The following is a 27,269-nucleotide window of genomic DNA, read 5'->3' as shown; positions in this document are numbered from 1 at the left end:
CATAGACATCATAACCTACAGATAAATAAAGTAAACGGTATGAAAACTAAATAAATACTATTTCTTTACATATATTTAGCAATAATTTTTAAACTATATAAGAGATTATTTTGATCGGGACTACCAGTTGATTTCAAACGGGATTCTAACCGCGCGGTCTGCCGTCTATCTCAGAAACGATTCACTGTATGAAAAAATTTTTGAAACAAAATTGTAGAGAATTTGATGCTCTACAATATTGATAATAAATACAAATAGCTTAAAACCCATAGGAAACGAGTTATTTATAAAAAATGTGCAAAAAATCGATTTTTTTTTTACTTTTGACTCCCGATTTTTAAAGTTACTCACATCGAATTATATGCGAGTTTTGAGAGGAGCTTTAGGATGTCAAATGAACAAGTTTAAACGACTTTATAGCTGGGTATCTCGATTTTCCGAAATTCTTGCCTAAATCTGATGACTGGACTAAAGTAACGCCATGAATTCTTCTTTGTGGAACGGAAGCTTCTTGTAAGTAAATAAAAAGGTTCTCCATATTTTCCCTAGTAATTATACGGGTATGATTTATTGTACTATGTACTAATGGTTTGAGTAAACTAGTTCTACTCTCATTTCAACTTCTTCTGAAAAAGATACCTTGTCATTCGAAATTAGTTTCTGGAATGTCTTCTGTACGGAAAAGTACATCAATTTCAGATACTTTTCTAACATGGCGACATTCTATGTAACCGAGATAAAAACACAAACTGCTTTTATGCGTAATTGCAGTTCATTTTATAATGCACTTCTTATAACAAAATGTACAAGGTGATTCAAAGAAGGTAAGGCCGTTTGCTGGAAAAGTAGGATTAGGGATCAACGAGGTACAGTATTTTTGAAAACCTATATATATATATATATATATATACAAAAATTTTTTTGTTGTGTTGGTAATTGTCAGGAGAAGGTTCTTATGAAAGAAAAAAATCTAAAACATGGCGAGGAAAATTAGAAAATCTATGAATACTTATCTAACCTTAGCGCTTTGAACAATATAAACTTTTCAATGTAACATTATGACGTTTGACATAGAATTGCCAAAATGCTTGCTGCAAATATTATCAGAGAGTTAAAAGTTCAATTTAATATGAAGTTTTGACAAGTTTGAAACATATCAAGCGATAAATCAGTTATAAAGAAGAATACAATGATTTTCTATAATTTACAGTTGAATTTTCGTTTTTGAAAATGCCGGCAATTAGACGTACAAACGAAGCGCGGAATGAAGTTGAACGAAATTGAAATCAACGTAGAAATCGAGTACATTTCACAGCAAATCGTTGGACCAATGAACGTTTTATACCAATATTGTAAGACATTTAAGTTTAAAAATGAAGCTCATGAACCGCTAGCGGTCAAATCAAATTAACGCTATTGGTACCGCCTCCAAAACTATTACACTCATTGGTTACTGGAAATAAGCCAGATTCCAAACATTTTCAGCCATATAATAATTGTTTAAAATGACGTCATTTGGTGTAACAAAAGTTTTTTCTGCCAACTTTCAAAATTCAGAGTCAAATATATCATTTAACAGGTTTCTTCTTACCAACGCCGAATAGTGACTACAAATTCTTGCAAATTTATTTTATGGCCGATGCAGCAAGACGATCACCGTTGTGCAATTGGTTGCATTATTCTGATAATTACGAAATTGTCATCAAAGCTGATAAAATGCCAGCACAAAAGCACGCGAGACGTTTTAATTGATGAATTTGCTATTGTCGTCGTAGGTGAAAATTTAGAAAACGTAGCAATCAACTGCAGCGTGTCCTGTCTTACTTTGGCAATGTGAAGATGATAAATCCACTTACAGGTTCCGAAACTGACAAAAAGGTTAGTTCAATGAACTATTATTCATACAGACTGATGGTTTTGGTCGAGAAATGAGGACAATCACATTTTAAAATGTCGGCATCTCTTACACCAATATGCTGTGGATATACGTGACACTAAGCGATTGATATTTATCAGATTGAACCAGGCAAACCTATTCTGAAGAATATATTTCGCTACCAGATGCCAGCGATGCTGATGGAAATGCGTAAAATGTAGGTAAAATAACTATTTTCCCAGCAACATACCTCAAAAGTCCGCGACATATAGATCCTATGACCTATGTACATACCAGATTTGTTTATAACCAAAGGGCTTGGCCAAAATTAGATTTTGAATACAATTTGGACCGATTCAGACCGGTAAATCTTGAGAAATTTAAAAAAAAATACGAAAAAGATTTATTTATATGTGGTTTTTTTGGAATAACTTTTAAACAGTTTTATCGATCTATTCTGAAGACAATCCAAAAGAGTGCCTTTACTACCGTAACCTATATAAAATTCGATAAGACTCAAAAATCGTAAATTTGAGGCTATTTATTGGGAAGGCATTATGCACTATTATATTTTAATACCTGGCATTTTCCTTATAGTTTTTTACGGACTCGTAACTATTTATATATGAATTAATGTATACGAGGTCCCAATTTTTTTCACATGTCACTCAAACCTCAAAATATCCCAAGAATTAATCATTTTAGTTATAGGAAATTGTTGATAAAAATAGAAATATATTGGTAGTACTTTTCGATGCTCAAAATTTTTATTACTATTCGAATGTTTTGGCTGCAGCAGACATTCATTTTTGAACTCCTCTTACATTGTACAGGGTATTGAAATTTTCAAGATTTTTATTCAAAATTAGTTATAACTTTTCAAATACTCCGTAGAACACATCACAACTCTATTGTAATTGCAATGACAAGTTAATTCTAAATATAGAATAAAATATTAAACTTTATTTAAAAAAATGTAACTTTGACATGTCATAGTATTCTGGAACACCCAGTAAGATTGTAAATAATTTCATAATGTGAAGACTATTAACAGCTACAAACCCTTATAATTTCAAATTGATATCTCAAAGGACAAAGGAGACACTGAATTTTATCTCACTAATCAATACCCGTGTATTTTGAAATAAAATATTTTTTCATTCCACTGAGTTTTTTGGTATTTTTGTTATTTGTGTCAATTTATTGTTTGATCTTTAAATCTTACTTTTAAATTTTTCTGATATATCAATATTAAATTGTTGAAGTATCTCAAAAAATTTTCGTTGCTAAACTTATCATTTCAAATGATGTAATGTTCTAAATGAAACATTGATATTTGAACTTTCAAATAGAAGAAAAATAACTGTGGATTTTTGAAATTGAATTTATAACATTAATTTTTGAAAAAATTATTGCATGCTTTTGACTGTTTTGTGGACTATAGGTGCTTGACAACTTTCACCAAATTAGAAACTATAGTAGGATACATTAACCATTACAATACAGCTATTCGGCATTAATTTATTTTGAAAACCACTACGATGGTATCGCAGTGATAATCCAGGCTGGAATCCGAAATATCCTTAACTCCTAAAAACAGACAATCATATATGACCCCGCATGTAAAATAGTTTTCCTTTTATCTTTATTAGACGGAGCTTGGTTTTTAGTAACATTTTTTGGAAATCTGTTACTTTGGACTACATCGATTTTTAAATTTTTAATTGCGATCGTTTTGTGATAGAATGCGATGACACTAAATCATTTTGCGATGCCGTTAATGTAGCGTTATTTAAGATAATTCTCTGTGTGTTCCAAAATGCTGGAACACATTTTGCGATAGAATGAAACACCATCGAAACAGAAAGTGCGTCAGATCAAAAGTGAAAAGTGCGATAGAATGCGACACTAGGGCAAAATCCAACCGTTTTCAGCAAATCCAACCTTTACTCAATATTTTTCATCTTAACAATGTTAAGTTAGGTTAGGTTTACCAAGCGGCGCTAGCTCTTTTCATAGTGTTGCACTCTATCGCAAAATGTCTCTTTGTTTGAATTCGATCGCAAATAGTATGTGCCTCAGCGTTACCTCAGAGCACACTATTACTATTGTAAATAAGCAGCCAAGAATATTTAGGATTCTAGCCTGGATTATCACCTGGATACAACTGCGGTGGTTTTCAAAATAAATTAGCCGAATATACCACCGAATAGCTGTATTCTGATTGATAATGCATCCTACCATAGTTCCTAATTCGGTGAGAGAATACATGATAGATACGGAAGTTAAAAATGTAACAGCTTAAAACTGGAGAAACTCAATACATGAAAAAACATTGAGACCTCATATACATGTATACAAATATGAATAGGCGACATCTCAAAATGATCCGATGATGTCGCATTCTAATGCAATTCAACTTTTTTAAATCGGATGATGTCGTGCTCCAAGATAACGGAGCCTTTACTGAGTATATCATATTCTTTGTTGTTTTTTGTTGATTGTAAACTCAACCTAAAGCGACTCCGAATAGAACAAATATTCTCTCACTGTCCAACACGTTCCAATGATATCTTCACGGTTATCCAAAAGTATTTTGTGTTTTGGTTGGTTTTCATCCATTTTGTCAAACTAACAAAAATTACTTCACTCAAAATACTATATAACTCAGAAACTAATAGTAAGACAGCTGTCAAATTATACTTTGAAGAATAGGATTGACTAAAGTTCAGTTAGATTTACTACTGATATTACCATTTAATATTTAACATATCATTATTACTTATTGGTTGAGTTTTTAAAGCTTTAACTACTTTTTTTAAAATAAAATTTCACATTCGTAACACAATTCTAAAAATATTTAGATATATTCAATAAAAAACCATGTCGAATTTTTTAGAAAAGATTCACATAAAGTTCAACTTTCTTGCTACCTGAAATTTCGTTAGCATTTAAAAACACTTTTAAATTTCAGTTTATAAACAAATAGAAGCAACCTATAAAACGAGGAGAAAGTGGATTGAGTTTTTCATAAATATTTTTCTGAATATTTATTAGATCCATTATATTTGTTTTGATTTGTAGATCAGTGAACTTTTCTCTTGTTTTAAATAACGAATTAGTTTCTAATGGTTCGCTTTGTTTATCATTTGCTTAAGAGCTCGTATTAATAGTCGTAATAAATTTAATGATTAATATTAATAAGCAAGACCCCACTTTTCTTGATCCAAAACATTTATCCACTTATTTCAAATTATATATTAATTATTCAACTAACTGCTTTTAAGCAATTAATAGTATCTTTAGTATAGAAGATAAAAAACTTCTTGATTAAAATTATCATATTTGGAGTCAGTCAGTTAAAAATCGTATTTGAAAATTACCAAAAAACCTTTTTTCTCTCAAATTAAATTCTTTCTAGTATCAAAATTTAGATTCCTAAACCAAACTTCACCAAATTCCGATCGAAACGATTGCTTTTATTGTAGCTAATATTTTCATAGTTTATTTGAAATTTCGGTTCATATTCGAATTAGTACCGACTGCCCATTTGCTTGGGGATCTCCTTCGTACCTCCAGAGGTCACTTACTCAACTTACTTACTGTCTAACTGAAATACACATGAGGATAACTGCTTTCAATAAATTTTTGAGTGTGTGTGTCCTCATAACGCTGAAAAACTCCGAATGGAGCTCCCTTATCCATTTTGTGAGAAAAACCAGACAGATCTGAATAAATTATTGTGAATTGGTCCATTGTACAACTACTGCGACGGTTGTTGAACCAAAAGATCGTTAAAAACTAAGAAGGTTAATTGTAAGCCACGATTAATCAAAAACGTGTAATTCTAGTCAATAGTCAATAGAAACGCGACGAAACAAACCTTCTAGCTATGACATTCGATTGAGTAATGTCAAGGTATTTCATATTTTGTATATAGATCCAAATCAGCAAAAATTTTAGACAGTCAGATGTTATCATTGTAAAACATACGTGTAATATAGTTACCGACATGCTATATTACATCCCCCTGGATTGGAGGCTTCTCACCTTCAATTATCACATTATGATTGCTATTCAAAAACATTGAGCGTGTTATATTTATCTTTTGAGGTTAGGTTAAAAAAAAGCGATCTCCGTAAACTTTTTTTATGTGAAAAGCAAGCAAAACAATGTAAGTCCTTTTACACTCCATTAGTTCCAGTGTAAAAGGATTTACTGCCATGTGCAAATCCACAGGCATCTATTGATCTTGAACTTCTATAGGTTGTAGTTGTAGTAGGCTTGCAGTTATCCAAAGAAATGAGTCCCGATAAATTGAAGTTCAGGGTCTTCACGTTCACGTCTTGTCGAATAGGTATTGCAAAAACTGCTCTGAATCGCCTAAAAGTCGAACTGCTCTCTTCTGTATTGAGTCGAGCATTTTCAGGATATGCTTGGAAGCCGAGCTCCAAATGAGCGAGCAATATTCTAAAGATTGGAGAACCTGAAACTTATAGAGGATTAGAAGCTATTGCGAAATATAAAGCTTTTTGGTTAAATCGGCCACGTGACTATGCTAGGACAAATCTCAATACCCAACAAGTGAATTTGTGGTAATGGTGATATTTTATATCCAGACAGGACGAAATCCTCACCTGCAGTGTCAGGCTTCTTTGTAAAAATAGTAGCATATGTCGTTGCTACATTAAACTCAATCAGATTGATCCCACCCTTTTCCATAATGTTTCCAAGATCGGTATTGAATTTTTACATATGAGCCATCAGTTCTCACATTCAGGAATTGGTGAATTTGCGTAACGGGAGATATATCGAGTTTTTATTTTTTGTAAAATATTATTGTTCAAATAAATTTTGAATTGTATGAGAAATTATTTCATATTCATACATTAAATTCTAAGAAACAAAAGCCTATTAAGAATAATAACAATTTTCATATTTCATATTTTATTTACGGAAGATTAAACCGAAAACTCTGACAACATGTCATAAATAAGCTAACATGACAGATACATTGAAAAAATAAAGAAAGCATATAATCATTCTAAAGAATCTGCTGAGTAACCAACAAGAATAAAAACAGGACATTATCATATTTCATATTATTTAAAAGCCGAGATAAATTTGTTTGATTAAATGCATCTTCTTTTGTACAGTTGTTCAAGGAATTGTTCGAGACTAATCAAACATATAATGTCATCGATGATTGTTTTTATCTCTGGTATATCTGATGAAATATGTCAATAATTATCGTATGTGTAATAAAACAAAAAGACGATGATTCAAATACGTCGGTAGGCGCCGTAAAAGTTTTACTTTAAGTGTATCTATTTTTGTATAAAAACAACCATATATTTTGTGGATTGAATATTTTTGTTGAAATACTGATATTTCCTCATTTTTACGAATAATTTCGATATATTTGATGCCGAAATATTTCTCATTAATCAGTAATTCTTGGTCTACTATACAAAAAACTAGTTTTTAAGACAAATGTCATTTTATTAATCAAGATGTAATTATTCCAATGCTTTCCCTACATTTGTAGAATAATTTCGTTTGTTCTCAAAATATGCTTCTCTTTTTGTTTATTTGCTTCACTTTATAATAAACAATTATTGTCAATTATCATTTTATTGTTTTGAATCTATCGCGTGGGCCATTTTTCTTACTTAGTTAATACACGAAGCATTTAACATTTAAAATATACAACAGGGAAATCTTCTTGAAAACATTCCAACACCTTTCTTCTTATTTTCCCGCATTTTCCGTTCATTAGATATCTCGAATTAATAACTAAAATCCACTGTAATAATCGGACTTTTAGTGCAGGCATTCAAGCTCAAAATAGTGTCAAACCTCCGAATTCTTTTATGCAGCTCTGATTTTCCTGAAAACCACCACTTATCGAAAAATACCAAATTATAGTTTTTCCTACTTTTTTTCAATTCAAATGTTTTTCGTTTATGCAGTATAAATATCTTAACATATTATAATAATCGAAAATTTATATATTTTCAAGTATCACCCCTTAAAAATCTTTAAAAACTACCCTTCTGATGAAAATAATATAGGAAAAAATCTTTTAACTATTTAAAAACTTTTCCTAAACTTTCTTGTCTCTACTTGAAGTAATTTTTAATTGTCTATACATTATCAACTCTTAAGAACCACCCCTTCGATAAGAAATAAAAAAAAATTTAATGACTGTTAATGTTTTGATTTATTTTTTTCTAGCTGCTTTATACTAATATATATACAAGTATATCAAATTCTTATTTTTTTATGTAACCCCATTAATTTTGGATATATCACATCCTACAAAAACCATTTTGAAGGTAATTTTCAGAGCTACAAGCCTATGTATGTTAGAAGGGCTTGAGCCCCACCACATTTTATAAATAAAGGGTCAAAAGGCTGTGGATAAGCAATTCTCCCACTATAGTGACAGATTAATTTGGTTATAACTCCGTCAAATAATCGTCATAAAAATGCTTTAAATTGATTATTTATTTGTTTTTGTAACTCTTATAGTTATAGAGAAAAATTGAGGAAAAAAAAATTTTTTTTAAATCAAAAAGAAAGTATTATTTAATGCTCATTTTTTTAAAATTATGCATTTCCAATCAGCCAACCTTTCAGATTTCGTAAATAACATCCAAATAAGTTTAATGTTGATCAAAAACTATTGATCTGGCGAAAAAACTTTTTGAACACACACCTATCATCTGTCAAAATTTCAAATAAATCGGTGTAGCATTAAATAATTCGCAGGGGAAATGCTTGAATACCTGGCCTATTTCTTCAAATTCAATATTGCCCTTTTTTGGGGCACCTGTTTTTCTCTGTTGTCGCTTTCACTCTTCGACGGCAAGTACTCCATTCCAAAATTTAGTGATCTTCATCTCCACTACTTTTGTCTACACTCGACATCATCGTCTTCACTAAGAACGCTTAAACCAGCATCTTTCTCCCCTCCCGTACAACTTTCCAAACGTTTTTTTCCATTGAGTAAAGCAGTGCTGGAAGTCTTCTTTGGTGAGTACCTTTAGGTGCTCTGCCGTTTTTTGCTTTACCGCTTCCATCGACTCAAATCTGGTCCCTTACAAAGCAGATTTTTTTTCTAACCTTTTAAGGAAATCTGAGCGGATCCGTTGACGCAAGAGCTTTTACTCAGGAGTCAGATTTTCTGGCACCAGTTTCGCACAGACTTTTGTCTTGTGTAAAATTTTTTCTAACCGTTTCTTTATCGTCCTTTACAGCCTCTGCAGTCATCCGGATGCTTATTCATCGATTTGCACGTGCAATTTGATTGATTTTGGTCACTGTTTCCGGAATTGAAACAGTCACAGGGCAACCTGGGCGCTAGTCATCTTCAGTGTTCTCAAGACCCTCACTAAAGTGCTTACACCATTCACGCATTCACACATCACTATGTGGTCCCGGTATAACAGTTTTGGAATCGGAACCCTTTGATACTTTTTATAGTCTTTCAAGTAGGAATAGGTAGATTAAACTTAATTGTTTATGAAGACGATTATTTTTATAACCTCAATTATGTGTTAGTCTTCATACTTTTTCTATTACATCCGCATGTATTCTGTCATGATATTTCTAAATTACTGAAGGAAACTGTTTCATATCATGTAGTTAAACGCTCAAGGAATGTCAGATGATTAGGTAATTGTCATTCAGGAAGACGTCTTTCATATTCTTTTGATGCGACGTACCTTTCAATAATCTTGATTCATAAACTTATTAGATATCTTTCCAATTATCACATAAACTACTGATAATTTAAAATCTCATTGAAGTGAGAGATTGACTTTACGTTGCACATTTGATTCACAAAAATTCCCATAATATAAACATTGTTTAATTTATATATAATGAACTTTTTCAACTGGGATCCATTTATCAAAACCATCACCCGAAAACTGACCTCGGCTTTTTTTGCTTACAGTTCTAGGTAAAACGAATAATCCCACTTTAGTTCGGCATTTCTGTCTTTATGTTAGTGAAGGTATACAAAAGAAAGGAAACATCATCTATTTAAATTGAAAAGAGGAAATTACTTATAAGTGCCATAAAGTAGGTAGAATCATATATCAGAGACGGTATGTGGCGGATAAGTTCAGTGGCCTGAAGGTGCTTACCTAAAGAGAGCAACAACTTCAACATGTAAGAAAAGAGACAGAAAGTTATTATCTAGAAGAATATGAATACACCTCGACTGCTAGGTAGCGGAATTAGTCTTTCTGATTTAGGTGAGTATATTAAAAATAAACAAAAATCACGTGTACTACAGAGTTTTATAATTGTTTGGACGTGGGGTACAACCTATATTTGGTCATAAAAAATCGAAAAATAAATATTTTCAATAATTTTTCTTCATTTTGCGGCGCATTTGAAATAATAACAACACCTTTTTAATGAATTTACATTATCGAGTTTACTTTAACTACCCACTTAAACAGAAATTTGATTCTATATATGAGGTAACGTGAGTAGCGCGTCAAAAACGAATGAAAAAAATGTGCAAAACTGATTCGTCATTCCGCACTGTAAATAGGCCAGTAAAAAGGGCTAGGAATTTCAATTTAAATTGCTCCTGCGATACTTTTTTTAAATTGTAGGTCGTAACGTGCACATGAAGAATATTATCACCCCCTTATGGTGGTGAGACCCCCCAAAATACGCGTCTTATCAAAAAAAAAAACTTTAGATTCAGAAAGGGAACAAAATTTTCCCAAAAAAAGATCCCACAACAATTTCCCCAAATTGCACCGTATTCCTGAAAAAAATTGTTGAAGGTGAGCCATTCAACGATCTGCATGTTGTGAGGTAAGCTGCATTTTTTCAACCAGCGCGGGGAATAAAAATCCATAACTCCCGATAGAATTATCCGATTTTGATATATCTGACATTATTTTAAAGATAAATATTTCAGCTTTCTATTGACATAATATTATCTCTCATAGGCAAAGTGAGCAGCAGCAAAATTGCAGCTTAAGCTCTCATTACACTAATATTTCCAATTGCGTGAAATAAAGCTCGAGATCACTGGAATCTTGTCTCTATCTTTGTAGCAAGTAATATCAAGAGTTGATCAGTACTTAATTATTAAATTCCATAGCATTTAGACGGTACCAGTAATGCTGGTTTCAAATACGATTATTTTCGAAAAATTCGCTTTTTGGGGTTATAAAATCTTGACAGGGTTGATAACTTCAAATGTCGATATCTCAGGAATAAGCACACGTATTAACATAAATCAAAATGGAATCTGGAGGGGAATATCTACTCTTTTTGAGAGGCTTTATAAAAATGCACTTACTTGCAGGGATTTTAAATAAAATTCAGTCAATCTTGTAGTAGCTGAAAACATAACTCCGTCGACGTTTACTCGCATTGCATCTTATCCGGGGGAAAGTATACAATTCATATATATTCAATACACCCAAAAGAATTATTAAGCAATGTAATGTGAAAACGAAAAGTTGCAGATAGTGACGATGAGTTCGATGATTAAATAAATATATTGTTCTACCCATTTCTTATCCGTTAGATCCGGTCTCTACGTTTGATTTATACTAGTTTATCTGAATTTATTTATGAAAACGATTCACGTAACTGGACTTTCAAAACTCAATAACGACATTTCTCCAGTTTTCATTCATTTTTATATCTTCAATCAGTGCTAATATGTTTTACTTACTATTTTTAACAATTTGGATTATATTCATTACGCTAGAGCGATAATCTCAGATATCTCTAGAAAACACTACCAAGAAAGACATTTTATCGATTTGGAAAGGGAGGATGTGTCACACCAAGGGGTTGACATCGTTGCAAGGAATTTTTTCTATTATTCATATTTATAGCCTAAAACTGATAAATTGCTCTATTTACTAGCCCAAAAGTAAAACGACAAAATAAGAGAATAACGTATTATTTCTTGATAAAGTGAAGACAGAAACTTTGATAAATCGACTGCTATTGAAGCAAAACAAAGTACTTTTACATCAAGATAACTCGCCTTATCTTAGTTCAGTGGTACCCTTAGCTAAAACTCGTGAATTGTACTTCGAATTGTTTGACCACCCACCTTATTCACCAGATGAAGTCTCCATGTTCCTAACCTCAAAGTTTCACTTACAGGACAGATATTTTTGTTTCCCGATGGCATCGCATCATAAACGCAATTAGAATAGAAAAATTTAAAATCCGTATTGTCAGATCAATTCTTATGGTAACTATAAAATTATTGTAACGTGATTGAAAGATATTGCCCATTGTAAGTTATTAAATTGTCATATTTATACTGCTCCGTTCACATTCATACTTTTTATGCATATCCGATTTTATTGCTGCTTTTAACGGTCTATAATCTCGAATATTATTATATCTTATCGACGTACTAGTCGTACTAAAAAACTTTATATTGATAATGCATAATGCAGAAATATATTCTTGGATATATCAGCTCTCATAATATATTTATGATGAAGTGTTTTTTTTTAAATTTTCATTGTAAAAATATTATATGACTAGAAATATTTTCTTTTTGAAAATTGTGTATTTGTCTCGCCAATATCTTATATCAAAAAGAAATATGGAGGGACTAATTTTATAATATATAATTCGATCTATAATTAATACTCAAATGCGGTAATCTTAACGAACAGTGATAAAATGATTTCAATAATATTTATAGATACTAGACAATGTTTCTCAAAGTTTAGTGGAGAGTTTTTGAGTTGCCACGATCTCAAATTGGGTTCTTTCTCTCTGTTTTAACATTGCATCCAACCAATTTTTTTGGCCTTCCTGTACTTGTTTTATTTCTTTCTCTTTTCTTTTGCATATTTTTTTCCGACATCCTCTCAATATACTCCAACTATCTTTGAGCTTTTTTGAAACTTGTTACTAATGTGTATTTGTACAGATCCTTAGGTCTTGCTTAGTTTTTCTGCCTCAAAGTTTTTAATTTATTTGTATTTTCCACTTTTTTTCCATAGAAGCAGTTTTGTTTCTTCTGTCTTTGTTAAAACTTATGCTTTCTTCAGATTGTAACTACTGGTCGTACGAAGGTTGGTACTTAAATTCTGATATATGTCAACACTGATATGAAAGTATTAAATCTGACATTGACATTATAAAGTTTGACATTGTTAATGATGATCCTGTTGTCATACATAATTTTTTCGACGTGGGTAAAACCAACGGCATTTTTGGTGACGAAGCACCGAATTTTCCGAATTCTATGGTGGACGCACTTTGTTTCAGGATGAATTTCGTGAAATTAGTCCAAAATCTGCTGCCAGAAAACATCGATGCAGTGCAAAAACTTGATTGCAAGAACGTCATGTGACATACCGTGAATTTGAGGCATATTTGAAGATTCGTTCACTGACAAACATTCAATATTGCATGAACATTTGACTGTCAAAAAGATTTATTCGCGTTTGATACCTCATAATTTGACAACCGCTGAAAAGAAGCTCCTATCGAACGGTTCAATGAATGAGAAAGACATTTTTAAGATCGTGACGGGCAACGAATCATGAATCAACAATCGACTATAGTGGATCTTTTAAGACAAATCCAACAAAAGTTGTTCGAAGCACTTCCAAGCAAATGATTGCCTGGTTCTCCGGAGTAGCTAAATCTTTTATTTGACTATCTCAAATCTTGAGTAGCAACATTCGTATTGTTGTTCAATTCATTTGAGCTTTGACTGTTCTAAATAACTCCTAAGATCTTATTTGCATACGTAATGATCCCAGATCCCTCCCTCGTTGTTCCATTTTTGATCTATATAAAATATATTTCTTCGTCTATTTCTCATTTCGATTATATTCCTCAGGCAACATATTCTTCAAACCACGATATCTGTTAAGGGTCCCGCTGTTTAAAAATTAAGAAAATAATGTCTTTTGTTTTTTTGTTGAATAATTAGTTTCAGTTTATTGAATTATTTGACATTGATGTGAGACTCTTTAAAAAAATGACGAACTTACTATTAGACAAATTAAAAAGGAGCAGAAAAGCAGCACGATCACCATTTTCAAAAGCTTTTTCGGTGTTCAACGAAGAAATAAATCAAAAGAAACCTATTTTTGAAGATGTTCAAGTCGCTTTTCAAATATTAGAGGTTAGATGCATTGAATACTAAAATTTGTGAAGCTATGATAGAATTAACGGCTGAAAAAGAAGATCATGAGAAGATAATGGTCCCAAGAGCTTTCTTCATCAACTGGAACTCTTTCAATGATACCTTCATCTAACCAATTTATTAGTACTTGATCATATTCTTCATAAACTCCTTGTTTCTTCAATTTATTTGTCGTAATTTGTAATCTTCTTTGAGCTATTTCTTTATTTGATTAAGTTGAGGATGATTTTCTTTCCGTAGAAGACATACTTAATATCTTTTATCATTATTAATAATTACAGTTTCGCGAAATCTTTCACAAATTTCTTGTTCAGCTAATTTCTTCCATTTTGTTTCACTTTTTCTGAATATGGCCGGGCAACAAGTTGAATCACCTTTGTCACATCAATCAAGACGATGGTAAAATGTCATGGACGTCCTCAAGGTGGAAATAAGGCCAAATTAGTTGAGAGGTTAGAATCACAATTTTAATGACAAGTAAAACTGCAATCTTCTGTAAAAATTTAAAAAAAATTCTGACAACTAAAATTAATTTTAAATTTTTAGGGAAAAGAACGCAATTCATGTTACAGATATTTTTGATTCCATCACGTCTCAAAATATTTATTGTTTGAAAAGTCAAATTAAAGCATCATATCACACAAAACTAGCTACTCTGTCCAGGTTATGATGAATTCTGACAGTGGTAAAATTTTGCGTGGGGCTTGTGAATGTAAAGGATCAAATTTAGGACGTTGTGCACATGTTGCTGTTCTTCTGCATATTTTATTGGTGTAATGTAAAGAAACTGCTGAACAAAATGTACCATGTACAAGTAAACTTTGTATTTAGAATCAAGGATACGAGAAAAAAGAGGTCCATAAAGCTGACCATCAATGTAATCAAGCCAACGATGATAATAATATCGATATAAATAACTCCAAGAAAAATATTGATGACACACGAAATGTAGAACAAGAAAAACAAGAAACATCATACTTTGCACGCTTAACCCACAAATCACATTTACTACACTTGGAGCAAGTGTTTAAATGATTTTTCACTGTTTTAATACGTTTTTGACGGTATTCCAAAGAAACTTTTGGGAAACTCACTAAAAAATATTGATTTTATAAAAAAGGTTACTTCGTGTATCGCTACGGAATACTCCATAACAACAATGTTTTTTTGCACCCTTTTTTATTAGTAACATTTTTTATTTCAATAAAAATACTTGTTAATTTTTTATTTATAAACATACGTTCATTTTAATTTCACTGTTTTTAACAGATAAACAATTTTCTTTACTTTTTTTTACTTTAAATTGTATAGAAAACGTAGTGTGTATCTATGTTTATTTGTAAAGTGCCCGTAAAACATGGCGGAATTTGAGGCATGTCCAGAAAATATTTTTAACTATTCAAGTTACTGGACCAGTAATTCCTATAACATCCAAACTCCATAAATTTGAAATATCATTATTCTTGTACATATATAGATGTTGCATTTAATGCTGCATCATTTACACAATAATTTGAAGTAGGTTTTTCGCCAACCAAAGTCCAACCTAAATTCCTTTCAATTGCTGTCATTCCACATTCTAAGTTATGCAATATTCCATTCATTAATTTTCCAAGTACATCTGGATCAATCAAAATATCAATAGGATCAGAAGTTTAACTGACATCATTTGATATAATATTATTGCTTAATAATTATTGAATCCATGGTCCATTAATATAACTAGGAATACCATGACAAATTATATCTTGATCAAACGCCATAAAATTGCAAGCATACTGATTATTTAAGCTTTCAAGATGAATTAAATAACCTTCAAATAACTTTTATGGTCCTGTGGTTTTGTTTTGGTTCCACCAAACAGTAAATGGACAACTTGATTATTACAATGTGATTGATACTTCATTTCTTCCGCTATTCATTTTGAAATTTATGATCGTAGAGACCCACTATCCATTATTGCTCGTACTATGCGTTTTTCATCTCCATTTTTTAATATTACCCGTACAGTTTGAAGACAAACTTCTGGTGTTAACGACAAATTAGCTAAATTGGCTCCTTTATTATATTTACTCGAATCTTCTTTGGTTGTTTCTCTTGATGAGCTCTCTGGATTCAGTATTCTTCTGCATAATAGTATTGAATGTTTCTTCCAGCACCATTGACAATTTGAGATGATTATAAAAGCTTGTGTACGAGTATTGTGACCTAGTATCAAATAATTGAAACAACTATACTTTTCTTTAACGATGTTCCATTTATCATCAAGTGTCATCTGTTTCGCTTTTCCACATCTTGAACTCCGATCTTCTTCCCAACAAAATATACAATTATAAGTTTTAAAATTCTGTTTGACATTTTTACCTTCCTTTGTCAATAATCCAGTAGCTGTTGGAATACTAGGTTCATTTGTCGACTTTATTTTCTTTTTATTAAATGTAACATTGCTCACATTATTTGAATGTTTATTGTCATTTAAATTGAATCCACTGACAGCCATTTTAAATCTTTCTCGTTCTCTACTTCATCTTGTAAAAATTTTGTCAACTTAGTTAACCTTTCCTCGATGTCCTTACGTTTGATCGTAGTTGCTAGCCTTTACCACGTTCTTATTAACTCTTCTGGTAAATATGATTCAATTAATGGATATAACATTGCAGCTTGTCTTTTGTAACCCCAAGTGATTCAAGAACACGTAATTGTGCCTCCAATTCATCATAAATTTCTTCATTTAATTTGTTAGCATTTTTTATTACTAATGTTCATTATTCTCGAACATAAACTTCAACTAGCAATTCATATTTACCGAAACGACTTTTTAAACTATCAAAACTTTATCATAATTATCATTTGTTGGTGGGTAACTGTTCACTAAATCAGCTGCTCTTGAATTCGGAATCATTGCTTGAGTCAAATACTGGAACTTATCTTCTTATCTTTTCATTTCAAGGTAAACCTTATCATCTTGAACCGTGGCAAGAACTTTGTCTATTGTCGGAACTTCTCTAAAGAAGAACGTATGCACTTTATTTCGAAGTCTTTCAAATGATTTTCTATTTGAATATGCTCGTTGAAACCCGCCACATTTCTCTTCTTTAATAACTTTCTCAACACCAATCGTACTAACTAATTTCACTGTATTTTCAACATTTTTAAATAAATTTTTGTCTTTAAATGATTTTAAGCAATCAAATAATTATATTTTTCCATCAACTGATTCTCCGGCGTTCATTCAGCCCTTCAAAATTTGCCACAATCACGCTAGAAATCACAGTACGTATTGGTATACATATTGACAAATATGAAATGGCTTCCCATTCAGAATCTCTGTTCTAATATGAAGCTGATTGATCTATAATGTATGGAATGTGTGGTGTCCTTCTTTCTTACTTTTGGTGTGAAGGTTAATTTGGTCTTTCTCTAAGTACCCCAGCTCTAGACTGCTTCGATTGAGACGAATCAAGTATGGCAGGATTTCTTCCTGTCATCTTTATAGACGGACTGGGAAGATTCTCACCACTTGAACGGTCGAAAGGTGTTTAGAGTTTAGATTGCTGCAGTTTATCTCAAAATTGTTTTCTAATGCCGCTTTTGGGAAAGGAAGTCTTTGGCAAGAGCCGTGCTTTGTCCTTCTCGCCTTCCGTAAAGCCGACATCAGGCTTTCTTAGTGCCATTGATTTCAACCTTCGCTAAGATATTATAAAGGTTTAGAGTCAATATCTTCGCAGAATTTTTTTTAGCTTCACCACTTTAGTTATTTTTCTATATCACTGTGATGTCAATCATTTATTTATTTATTCATCATGTTATTTGGTTCTTTTTTTCTGTTTCTCGTTATATGTCCTGAAAGCCTGTTTCGTTATTTTGGGACCACAATTATATACTTCCTTTTAAGTTAATAAGTAATTGATTAATGACATTATTTACAAGGAAAATGTCAAAATACAGACAATTTGATATATAAAGCTTTTAATTGTCGTCTCTAGGGACGAAAACTATTTTCGATTAGGAATGTTTTTATCACTAAAAACGGAAGCTAAAATAAGTGTCAACTAAAGTTATCTTTCAGCGTGGGTTTCCAGTTCTTTGAAAAATGTATGTATACGAGGGTGTTTCAAATATGACCGAGACAAACGCTTATATGTTTTGAATGTTCGCAAATTCTTCGGTGTTCACGAAATCAACTTCGCCGCGTAGAAAGCCCAATTTGGACGACCGTAGGATGAATGTTCGAAACATTTCGGCTGAACTTAGCATTAGCATTAGTAGTGTAGAGTTTATCGTCTACGAATACCACGATAAGGTCTTGAGCGGTGGGATATGTTTTTGATCGCAATTTTTGCGTTATAACCTTGGAGAAACTCAGAAATTATAAAATAAAATGATTTTCCGGTATTTTGCTGGGTCTACAAATTACAACTAGTCGTAATAAACTTAAAATGTCTTTGATCAAAGTACACACAAATTATAAACAATTATCGATATCTAGGTGATCATAAAGTAATTAACAACACAAAAAATTAAGTAAGAATTTGTGGAACCGTTGATGATATTCATGCTGAACACACTGTTCACACTGCCTCTATATCAAAACTCACAATTACACCGTCTAACACGCGTTTCGATAACCAAGTGATCGTCTTCAGAGACGGAAGTTGAAGAAAACAGTGACCCTTCGTTATCGAAACGCGCGTTAGAAAATGTAATTGAGAGTGTTGGTGTAGTGGTAGAGTTAAGTTATTCAAAACAACCCTCTTCACAGCGGCGCATCATCATCAATTACTTATTTATTATTATGAACTCTAACCTCATTAAGTTATCTTGCTATAAATTTTGACTATGTTTAGTCTGTCTGTAAGTTTTATAGATTCCACTCCAACCCCATTGAAGTATTATTAATTATTATTAATGTGACAATAATAAACCATAAATATATTTATCTAATTTCATAATTATTATGGTATAAGATAAGAACTAATATATAAAGAAGCCTGTGAAACTAATATTTTGTTCATTCAACTGATATCCGTCTAGTACGCTAGTCAGATTTATGTAACCATTTATAACTTTAAATTCTTAGTTCATTTAATTTGATATTAGTCTAGTACGTTAGTCAGATTAGTATAACTATTTGTAACTTTAAATTATTAAATTCTCAGTTTGCTAAATAAATTGTTTGTAAAAAAGCAAGTTGGTGTTATTTAATTGTAGTGTAAACAGTGTATTCAGAACACAAAAAAAGAACAAAAAAACATTGGATGAAAAACTATTGTTCAAGCACGTTTCCACTGTAATTCTATCAGGAATATTTTTGGATGCGAAATTTAGAAGGATAAAATTATCTATTTCGATTTCTCGATTTTTCGAATTCACGTAAAATAATTTCTGAGCACCTAACTATTGAGCTATCGACAATTGATCATAATTGTGAGTTTTTTCAATTTTGTTCTCATTTCTAGATTGCTTTCCAAAATTTTTTGAGAAAATTGGTTATATTATTTAACTAATATTGAACAGCCACAAAATTTCGAATAATCGCTAATATATGAGATGTTTTTACTAGATTTTAGCGATTGATCTAAGTTGTTCTAGGTTTGCTCTCCTTTTTTTCAGAATGTTATATGGCTGAGAACGAAACCTTTTAAGAAAACTGAAATAAAATCCGAAGATTTCTTTTGAACGTCATACATTGTATAATAATAACAGAGTGCCACCGCAATTAGCAGAAATCGCTATTTATATGACTTTTTCTAGCTTTTTCCTAAATTTCGGCGTTTATTCTGGGTTTATTCTACTTTGTTAAAGAACGGTATATGGCTGAGAACGAAACATTTTGAGAAAACTGGAATGGAATCCGAAGTTTTATTTCAAACATCATACATTGTTATAATATATAAAAAATCCCTAAACAACCTAGAATAACCGCCAAAATTACGATATCTTGAAAATGCGTTCTCAACTCCAATAACGGATTTTTGTCAAGGAATTCTAAAAGATTCGTTCTAACCCCTAGTTGTTCCGGAACAAAGTAGACCACCACTAAAATCAATGCTCTTAAAATTTATAAAAAAGGATATTTTTCGCAATGTTTTGGAACAATCGAGAAGAAATTTCAAACAAGTCAGAATAATGATCAAAATCGAAATTGCTCCGAGTTTTGAAAAATTATTTCATTTGATCGCAATATTTTGAAAAAATATATAACCTGGAAACCCTTTCAAAATTTTTGTCGCTCTGAGGTGCCAAATTCTTGGTTATAAAGATACCGATTTGTTTGAGAAAATACGAGGTGTAGCAGTCCATGTAATCGTAAGCTTTAAGGATACACTTATTATTTGATTATTTTTTTCTCTTTATCCCACAGTATATCAGTTTAAAATCGTGGTGACTAAATCGATTTACTATTACCGCTACGTCCTCAATAACAATTTATTCTGTTTGTTTACAAACCCATATCAAATTAATTTTCGTGATTGTGTTCCTATTAACGGACATAAAAGTATATAGTCAATTTTTTAATCCTGCCTACCTGCATAATTTATATCACACTGATTTCTTCACACCGATTGCACACGTTATAGAGAATATTATTATTAATACAATCATATATAATTAACATTAATCAAATGTACCGAACGATATTAATTAAAATTCTCACCTGCACTAACATTAGCAACAACATTTTCTTGTTTTTTTTATATTATAATACTGTCCTTGAACGCTTTCTATACCGTGCCGATTTATTTATTAAAAAAAAAATATTTTAAAACTTTCAAAGCCATTCAATGATGCCGAAGAAAATACGAGCAATCCAATTCGACGAATCCGCTTTAAAACCATCGAAATAACCATAAAATCAAGATTCAGTAAATCTTATATCTCTCAACAATGAAGATTTTGTTTCAAATAACCTCGTATCGTTTGATGTAATTTAATCACAGTTTTAATTTGGACACATCTTAAATGTATTCTAAAATAATAATTTCAATGCAATAATGAGAGAATAAAATGTATATAATCATTGAACCGAAAGTTTATTCTTGATATTTGTGCTACCACGCTTTTTAAATACAATTACATAGAAAAAAAAACACATAATCTGGTTCTTTACTTCAGTACACGTTAAATCCAACTAGATTCTTAGATTATCCTTATACCAGAAACTATAAAAAAATATTATTAAGTTAAATAGCTCAAATTCTTCACAATTTTATACTTTACAAACTTTTGTCTCCTGTTCAAAAGCTTTTGGATGCCTTTTTCGTATAGATCCCTCGTCAAGACCTTCTACCTCCGCATTGCTTTCGAATCGCAGTCCGCCAAGTGCCTCTTTCAGTAGACCACATAAATAATAGTCACATGGTGACAAATTAGGACTATGAGGAGGGTGTTTCAGTATTTCCGAACGCATTTCGTTCAAAGTTTCCATCTAAATCCGAGCTGTACGTAGTATAGCGTTGTGTTGACGCAATTTCGCATTGATGATACTGTGTTTTTTAGGATGTTATTATTATCGTCAATAGCTTATTTTCCAGTGCGAAAATCAACCGCAATTACTTCATGTCCCAAAAGTTAGTATACAACACCTTCCCCGTTGAGAGTGTAGCCTTCAGTTTAAGTTGCAGACCTCTTCATTTTTTTTCTTCATTCCAAAGACTTTCCGAACTAGAGTCTTGTCTGAGGTGAATTTTCTAATTTCTCTTCATACTGCTGCAGGAGACTTGTACAAACTTCCCAGCGTATGAATTTCAGTTAAAAAATCAAAAGTCTTTTGCGGTAGCTAAGCCGTACATGACAATAATTCGAATTCCTCGGCCACATCGTAAAATGAGTTTTTCTACAGCGCTGACACTTATTCTAGGGGCTCCACACATACAGCAAGTTTGCAACCATTTCTCGGTCATTTAGACTTGAGTTTTGGAGAGGCACTCATCCCCGAGTAATATTTTATAAATTTCCTCGAATTTTCCATTATCTTTGACCAAAGAAATCATACAGATGCGTTGCTCGATAGACAATGGTACATCCTTCTTGTTCACAACTATAAGTACACTAAAAAGCGAGGTTATGCGGTCCCAGTTTATATTTGTACCACCCTCGTATTCCCAAACCCTTATATGTAAGCCAATTATTATCGAAATAAAATCATTTTTGCTGGACGTTCTGGTTTCTATATCACTGAGTATATTTAAAATATATTATGACAACTTTCACTATGTTCATAATTTAAAATTTTGCATGGTTTATTACCCGAAATTTTTTTGTAATTTCACCGAAACATGGTTATTTCAAGTCGATTATAAAGTTTATATTGCTTTTTTATTAACGTTCTCTTCACAATAAAACTCTTTATACCGAACACTTTATATAAGATTTCAATCTCGACAAATTCCTCGCGAAATTTTTTCGCTATATAAACTAGAGACGTAATCTCCAAAATATTTTTTATTTGCTTTCGAAATTTCTCGCAAGACATAATTTCTTACGAACCGTTATAGAGTACGGTGAGAATTTTCTCATGTTTTGCTTTAATGTCAAGTTTCCACATTTTTCATTTATTTTCGTTCAAATCTCAATTTATGCACAAATTTTTTAATGAAATTATTTTAAAAATACTACTTTAATAAGCGCCTCTTTTCATGGTTGTCTCTAAGACCGAAAAAAAATTATTTGACAATACTAAATTTTATATTTTATTCTTTAAGCTTCGAATTAAATTAAAATTAAGATTTCTCACTCTAATATGTATCTGGAATGTTACGAGTGATCAGTACTGCTACGGAGTAGAAACTTGGACCTTGAAAGCTCATATGATCAAAAAACTTGAGGCATTTGAGATGTGACTCTATAGACGCATCCGGAATCACCAACGACGAAGTACTAAGATCAATTTGTAGCAAAAGAAAGCTGTTGAAAATTATTAAGATAAGAAAAACATCTTACATAAGACAAGGAGACATCTCAGTGTCGGGGAATTGTTTTATGTTGTTAGGGACAGAGACGTATTTAAAAACGTGGTGACATAATTAATAGTCAAAAAAAACTACGCCATCGTATTCTAGGGGTTAAATAAAAGCTATGCGCATAAAATTCAATTTTTTGTCTATGCGTTATGTTTTTAAACAATAAAAACACCAAAAAAACAGTACAAATTTTGTCATCTAATTTCGTAAATGCCCAGGCCTAAAAGGATTTAATACGAAAAATAAGAAAAGAAAACTTACCCTTACCTTAATTCGGCTATCCGTCCAGTTTCGCACCCACCTCCTAATTTATATGAGTGATGCAGAAGAAACGTTTTTTCCCCAAAAAGAATTTAGATAAATTTATCAGTTGACGAGGAAGCTCAACTTTTTGCTCAGATCGAGCTCAATGACCTAATCAGAGACTTGGATCTTTCAACAGATGAATATGCAGTCGAATTACTAGGTTCAAGGCTAAAAAAGGAAAACCTTCTATGATCTGGTATTTCGTTTTCCTGGTACAGACATCGAAAGAGAGAATTCACTCATTATATATAACTAAAAAGGGAAATCTGATATTCGTGGATTCACGAAATGGTTTGAAATAGAATATGATTCATAAGAATTACGCTTATTCCTTGATTCCTCCAAAACTCGACTAAGTTCATATGGAAGAAAACTACAATAACTCAACTAAGATTCTTGAGAAAATCAAATATCAAGAAGATCAATGGATGGTTTGTGAAGATTTTTAAATACTAATACCTGACTCGGGGCAAGAGTCAGGTTAAACAGTATTGGCATCTCTTTCTATCGGATAATTTTCCTATTTCCCTTGTATATCTTGATCGATGTATGTGACGATAATATTTAGAAGAGTATCTGGAAAAAAGTGAGCCCGAATATCTAATTCTTTTCTTAAATTTTTCACTGACGGTTTCACACCGGGAAAATGTTAGACAGGATGTTCTTTCCGTGTTCTTTCTCGTTTGAGAATTTTATATTTAGAGTAAAATTGTAGTGCCGTCTTTGCTAATGAACGTGTGGCCGATATTAGGTTGAGTTTTATTTTTTTTGTGAATAATTCTTTGAAATTAGAGTTACATATTGCCGCTTTATCTAAGAAATTAAGTTCCTCCTGTTTTGCGCTGAGATCTGAACTTATCCACCTCATTAACTCAATTTGAGTATACATTCAAACTACAAAAGAAAGCGGCTACATATTTACTCGAACTAAAAATCAGGACTCACTGCTGGAACTACTTCAAAACATTGAAAATTCTGACTTTTCCTTCCTTATTCATCTTTAAATTCATTTGTCTAATTTGTAAGCACGCTTCTCCAATTTCAGAAAGACAGTTGCACGGCTATCCACTTAGAAACGCTGAGCACGCCCTACACATACCTACTCCACATTCAGAATTGGTTAAGGGCTCAATATTTTACAATGCAAAAAAGTTCACAATCACTTGCCAATTGAAATCAAATCGATATCATGTTTTCCCGCGTTTCACATTAATTTGAAGGCAAATTTACTGGAAAGTGCCTTCTACTCTGTAAACGACTCTGAATTTTATTTCATTTAGTTATTTTTATGTTTGTTCTTTAGTTTTTACAAGCTTTTGTCTACAAATTATAACAATTTTTTGACAACAAAATTTCTATCCTCTGATTCTGAAATGTCCTGCTCGCTGTTGTTGTTTCATTGAACTAAAATAACATCAGCTGATATTTCGGCCATGGCGCAACTATCTCCTAGCCGGTTTGAGTGGAACTATAGTACGTCCATGTTCCTCTGTGTATGGAATATGTTTCTGCCATTTTTAATGGATCTATTTACATTTTCCCATTTTATACGAGTGGTTATATCAATGTTCTTCCAGAATGGTGATATGAATTTGCTTTATAAATTAGTCAGCCTCAATAAAAACATTTATTACGATTTTAAATGAAAGAACTACACTTGTGTTTTCTCTCAGTATTTTTTGTGATATTCGCACGTGATAATTTAAATACTTGAGTATATATATAAGTAGGAATCAAATGAACCTGAACCAAACCAAGCGCAAATCATGAAACTCGTTCTCTTTGTACATTTTACTATATAAATCATCCTTATAACGGCAATCCTCAATATATTACAAAAGTGCTTATTTCTTATAAAAAAGCTTCAAGAACGGACAGTACGAACATGTTTAAAACCATTAAGAATACTATATCAATTCCAAGATTATTAAACTTAATGCTACACAGACGTATCACGTTTAAAATACCTCGGGGTCTCTTCATAAATTAACTAACAAACATCTATTGTGAATTGTTAATTAGATCATATATAGTAGGATTATTGTAATAAAGTCTACTTGAAGATAACAACGAAGGTCTTGAAGGATAATGATCGCCGTTAGTCTAGCTCTAGTAACGATGTTTCAGTCCACAGTTTTTCACATATTTAGTTCCACTTCTTACACTCTCAAATTGCAAAAATGATTAAACTCAAATTAGTCGGCAATGCCACCTAGTAGCAATAATGGTAAGCCTACAAAATTTGTACTGAACACACTGTTTCGATAACCAAGTTTTTCCCACGAATGAACTTTCCCCCGCGAAAAATAATTTCTGCAAACATACCTATTTGGGTGAGAAATTTCTCATTAATTTCTTAACTACTAAACAATCTAAAAAATGCCTCCAATAATTCTTTTATTGATACATTTCTAAACAATTTTATATTATTTATAATCATTCCATGATGATGATTGACAGAGTATTCGACAATACTCGATTTTTCGGTTCGTTCATTTTTTAAATGAGGTATGTGTTCTTTAAACCGGACAATAACTGATCTTTTAGTCTGCCCAATATACTTCCTGTATTCTATCCTTAGGATGACCCAAGAATTATGTTGATGTATTCCTCATTTTTATTTTATATGATTTATAAACCAATTTCTGTGAAATCGCCTTTTCCCAATATCAAATTGAAAAACGGAAAAAATTTGGAAACCTTTTAACTACTTCATCCGGGCTTGGTTACTGATCATGGTACGAGCTTGAAATTTTTGTTATTTGGTTTTTCTGTAATGTCTCAGCGAGTTTATAATGAATTTTTCCACAAAATATTCATGTTTTCAAAGGTTTCTAAATAGGATTTCTGTTTGATAAATGATTATAATAGGTACATACCTAATATACACACCTAACGAAAATGACGAAAAATTCAGGAAAATTATTATACGAGTTAATTTATTTGAGATCTAATTTATAACAAATTGATAAGATTTTGTTGCAATCCCAGTATCCAGTATAAAAAACTGAAATCAATAACATTTCAAGTTCCATTATATTGAATTAATTATATACATTTAGAACCTCTTTATGGTCAATAACAAAAAATCATGTATCAAAGAATTCATTCACATTTAATGGAGGTTATTACACATTCTAACATCATCATTTAATTTATATCAATGTTTCGAAGGCATTAACAGGACTAGGAGGACTGGTTATTTATAATGTTCACCTACCTGATTTTACAGCGTGTCCACGACTATTTTTGAAACTTTAAAACTTCTATAAGTTCTCATCATTCATCTCAAACCTTGATAAGCAAAACTAATAATACAAGAATACTTAAAAAAAGGTTAGTTGCTTAATACCATGTTTAAATTCCCCAAGAAATTATATAGGAATGACTATGTATTTATTTAATTTCTTATTTCTAAGACCTTTTGATATGTTTTTTCTTCTAAAAGCTCTTGGTTATTGGTCTCTTCTGATCCTGTATTAATAATTTTCAATTACACTTGATATTTACTGAGTTTTATTGTATTTATTTTGATAAATTTTGATGACTAAAGAATGTCAAGATCATTCACTTAACCAATCGCAAAGTTTCTAAATTGCTAAGTATTTTGTATCAATAGAAAAAAAATAAAGATAGAATTTTTCAATTAATTGTAAAGTAATTACGGGGGAATGAGATATCAGTTCAGTTAGGAAAAGGGGTCTCTGGAATCCCTGCAGTACAGTACGAAAAAAATTTTATTAACTTTCACACAAATGTAGTCACCGACCCTGAAATTCTTCATATATTTAATTTTACATTTCGTTATATTTTTTAATCGTTTTCTATCATATCCAATCGCTATTTTAGAGTGTATATATTAGGTTATTATTCAGTTGGTGGTTCATTATTTTCAGATAGTATAATTTTAGTAAGACTAGTATTTTTAGTCTTCTCTTTCAATCTA

The 27,269-nt window shown here is 31.5% G+C and overlaps 1 protein-coding gene across 5 annotated transcripts in view; it reads left to right on the top strand.

Annotated features, from left to right (window-relative positions):
• LOC130893897 (protein TANC2) overlaps nt 1–27,269 on the top strand; it is a 138,219-nt gene that overhangs the window by 74,607 nt on the left and 36,343 nt on the right. For 3 of the 5 annotated variants that reach the window (XM_057800339.1, XM_057800340.1, XM_057800341.1), the window contains exon 2: nt 9,840–10,143. The exons of the other annotated variants lie outside the window; for them this stretch is intronic. In XM_057800339.1, the coding sequence (XP_057656322.1) occupies nt 10,095–10,143 (49 nt within the window). In that variant the 5' untranslated portion in view covers nt 9,840–10,094. The remainder of the gene's footprint in view (nt 1–9,839; nt 10,144–27,269) is intronic. 5 annotated transcript variants of the gene reach the window in all.

This window comes from Diorhabda carinulata, chromosome 5 (genome assembly GCF_026250575.1).
Source record: "Diorhabda carinulata isolate Delta chromosome 5, icDioCari1.1, whole genome shotgun sequence".
Taxonomy (NCBI): domain Eukaryota; kingdom Metazoa; phylum Arthropoda; class Insecta; order Coleoptera; family Chrysomelidae; genus Diorhabda; species Diorhabda carinulata.
The sequence above is the reverse complement of the archived record's forward strand: the minus strand, read 5'-3'. Positions and strand labels throughout refer to the sequence as shown.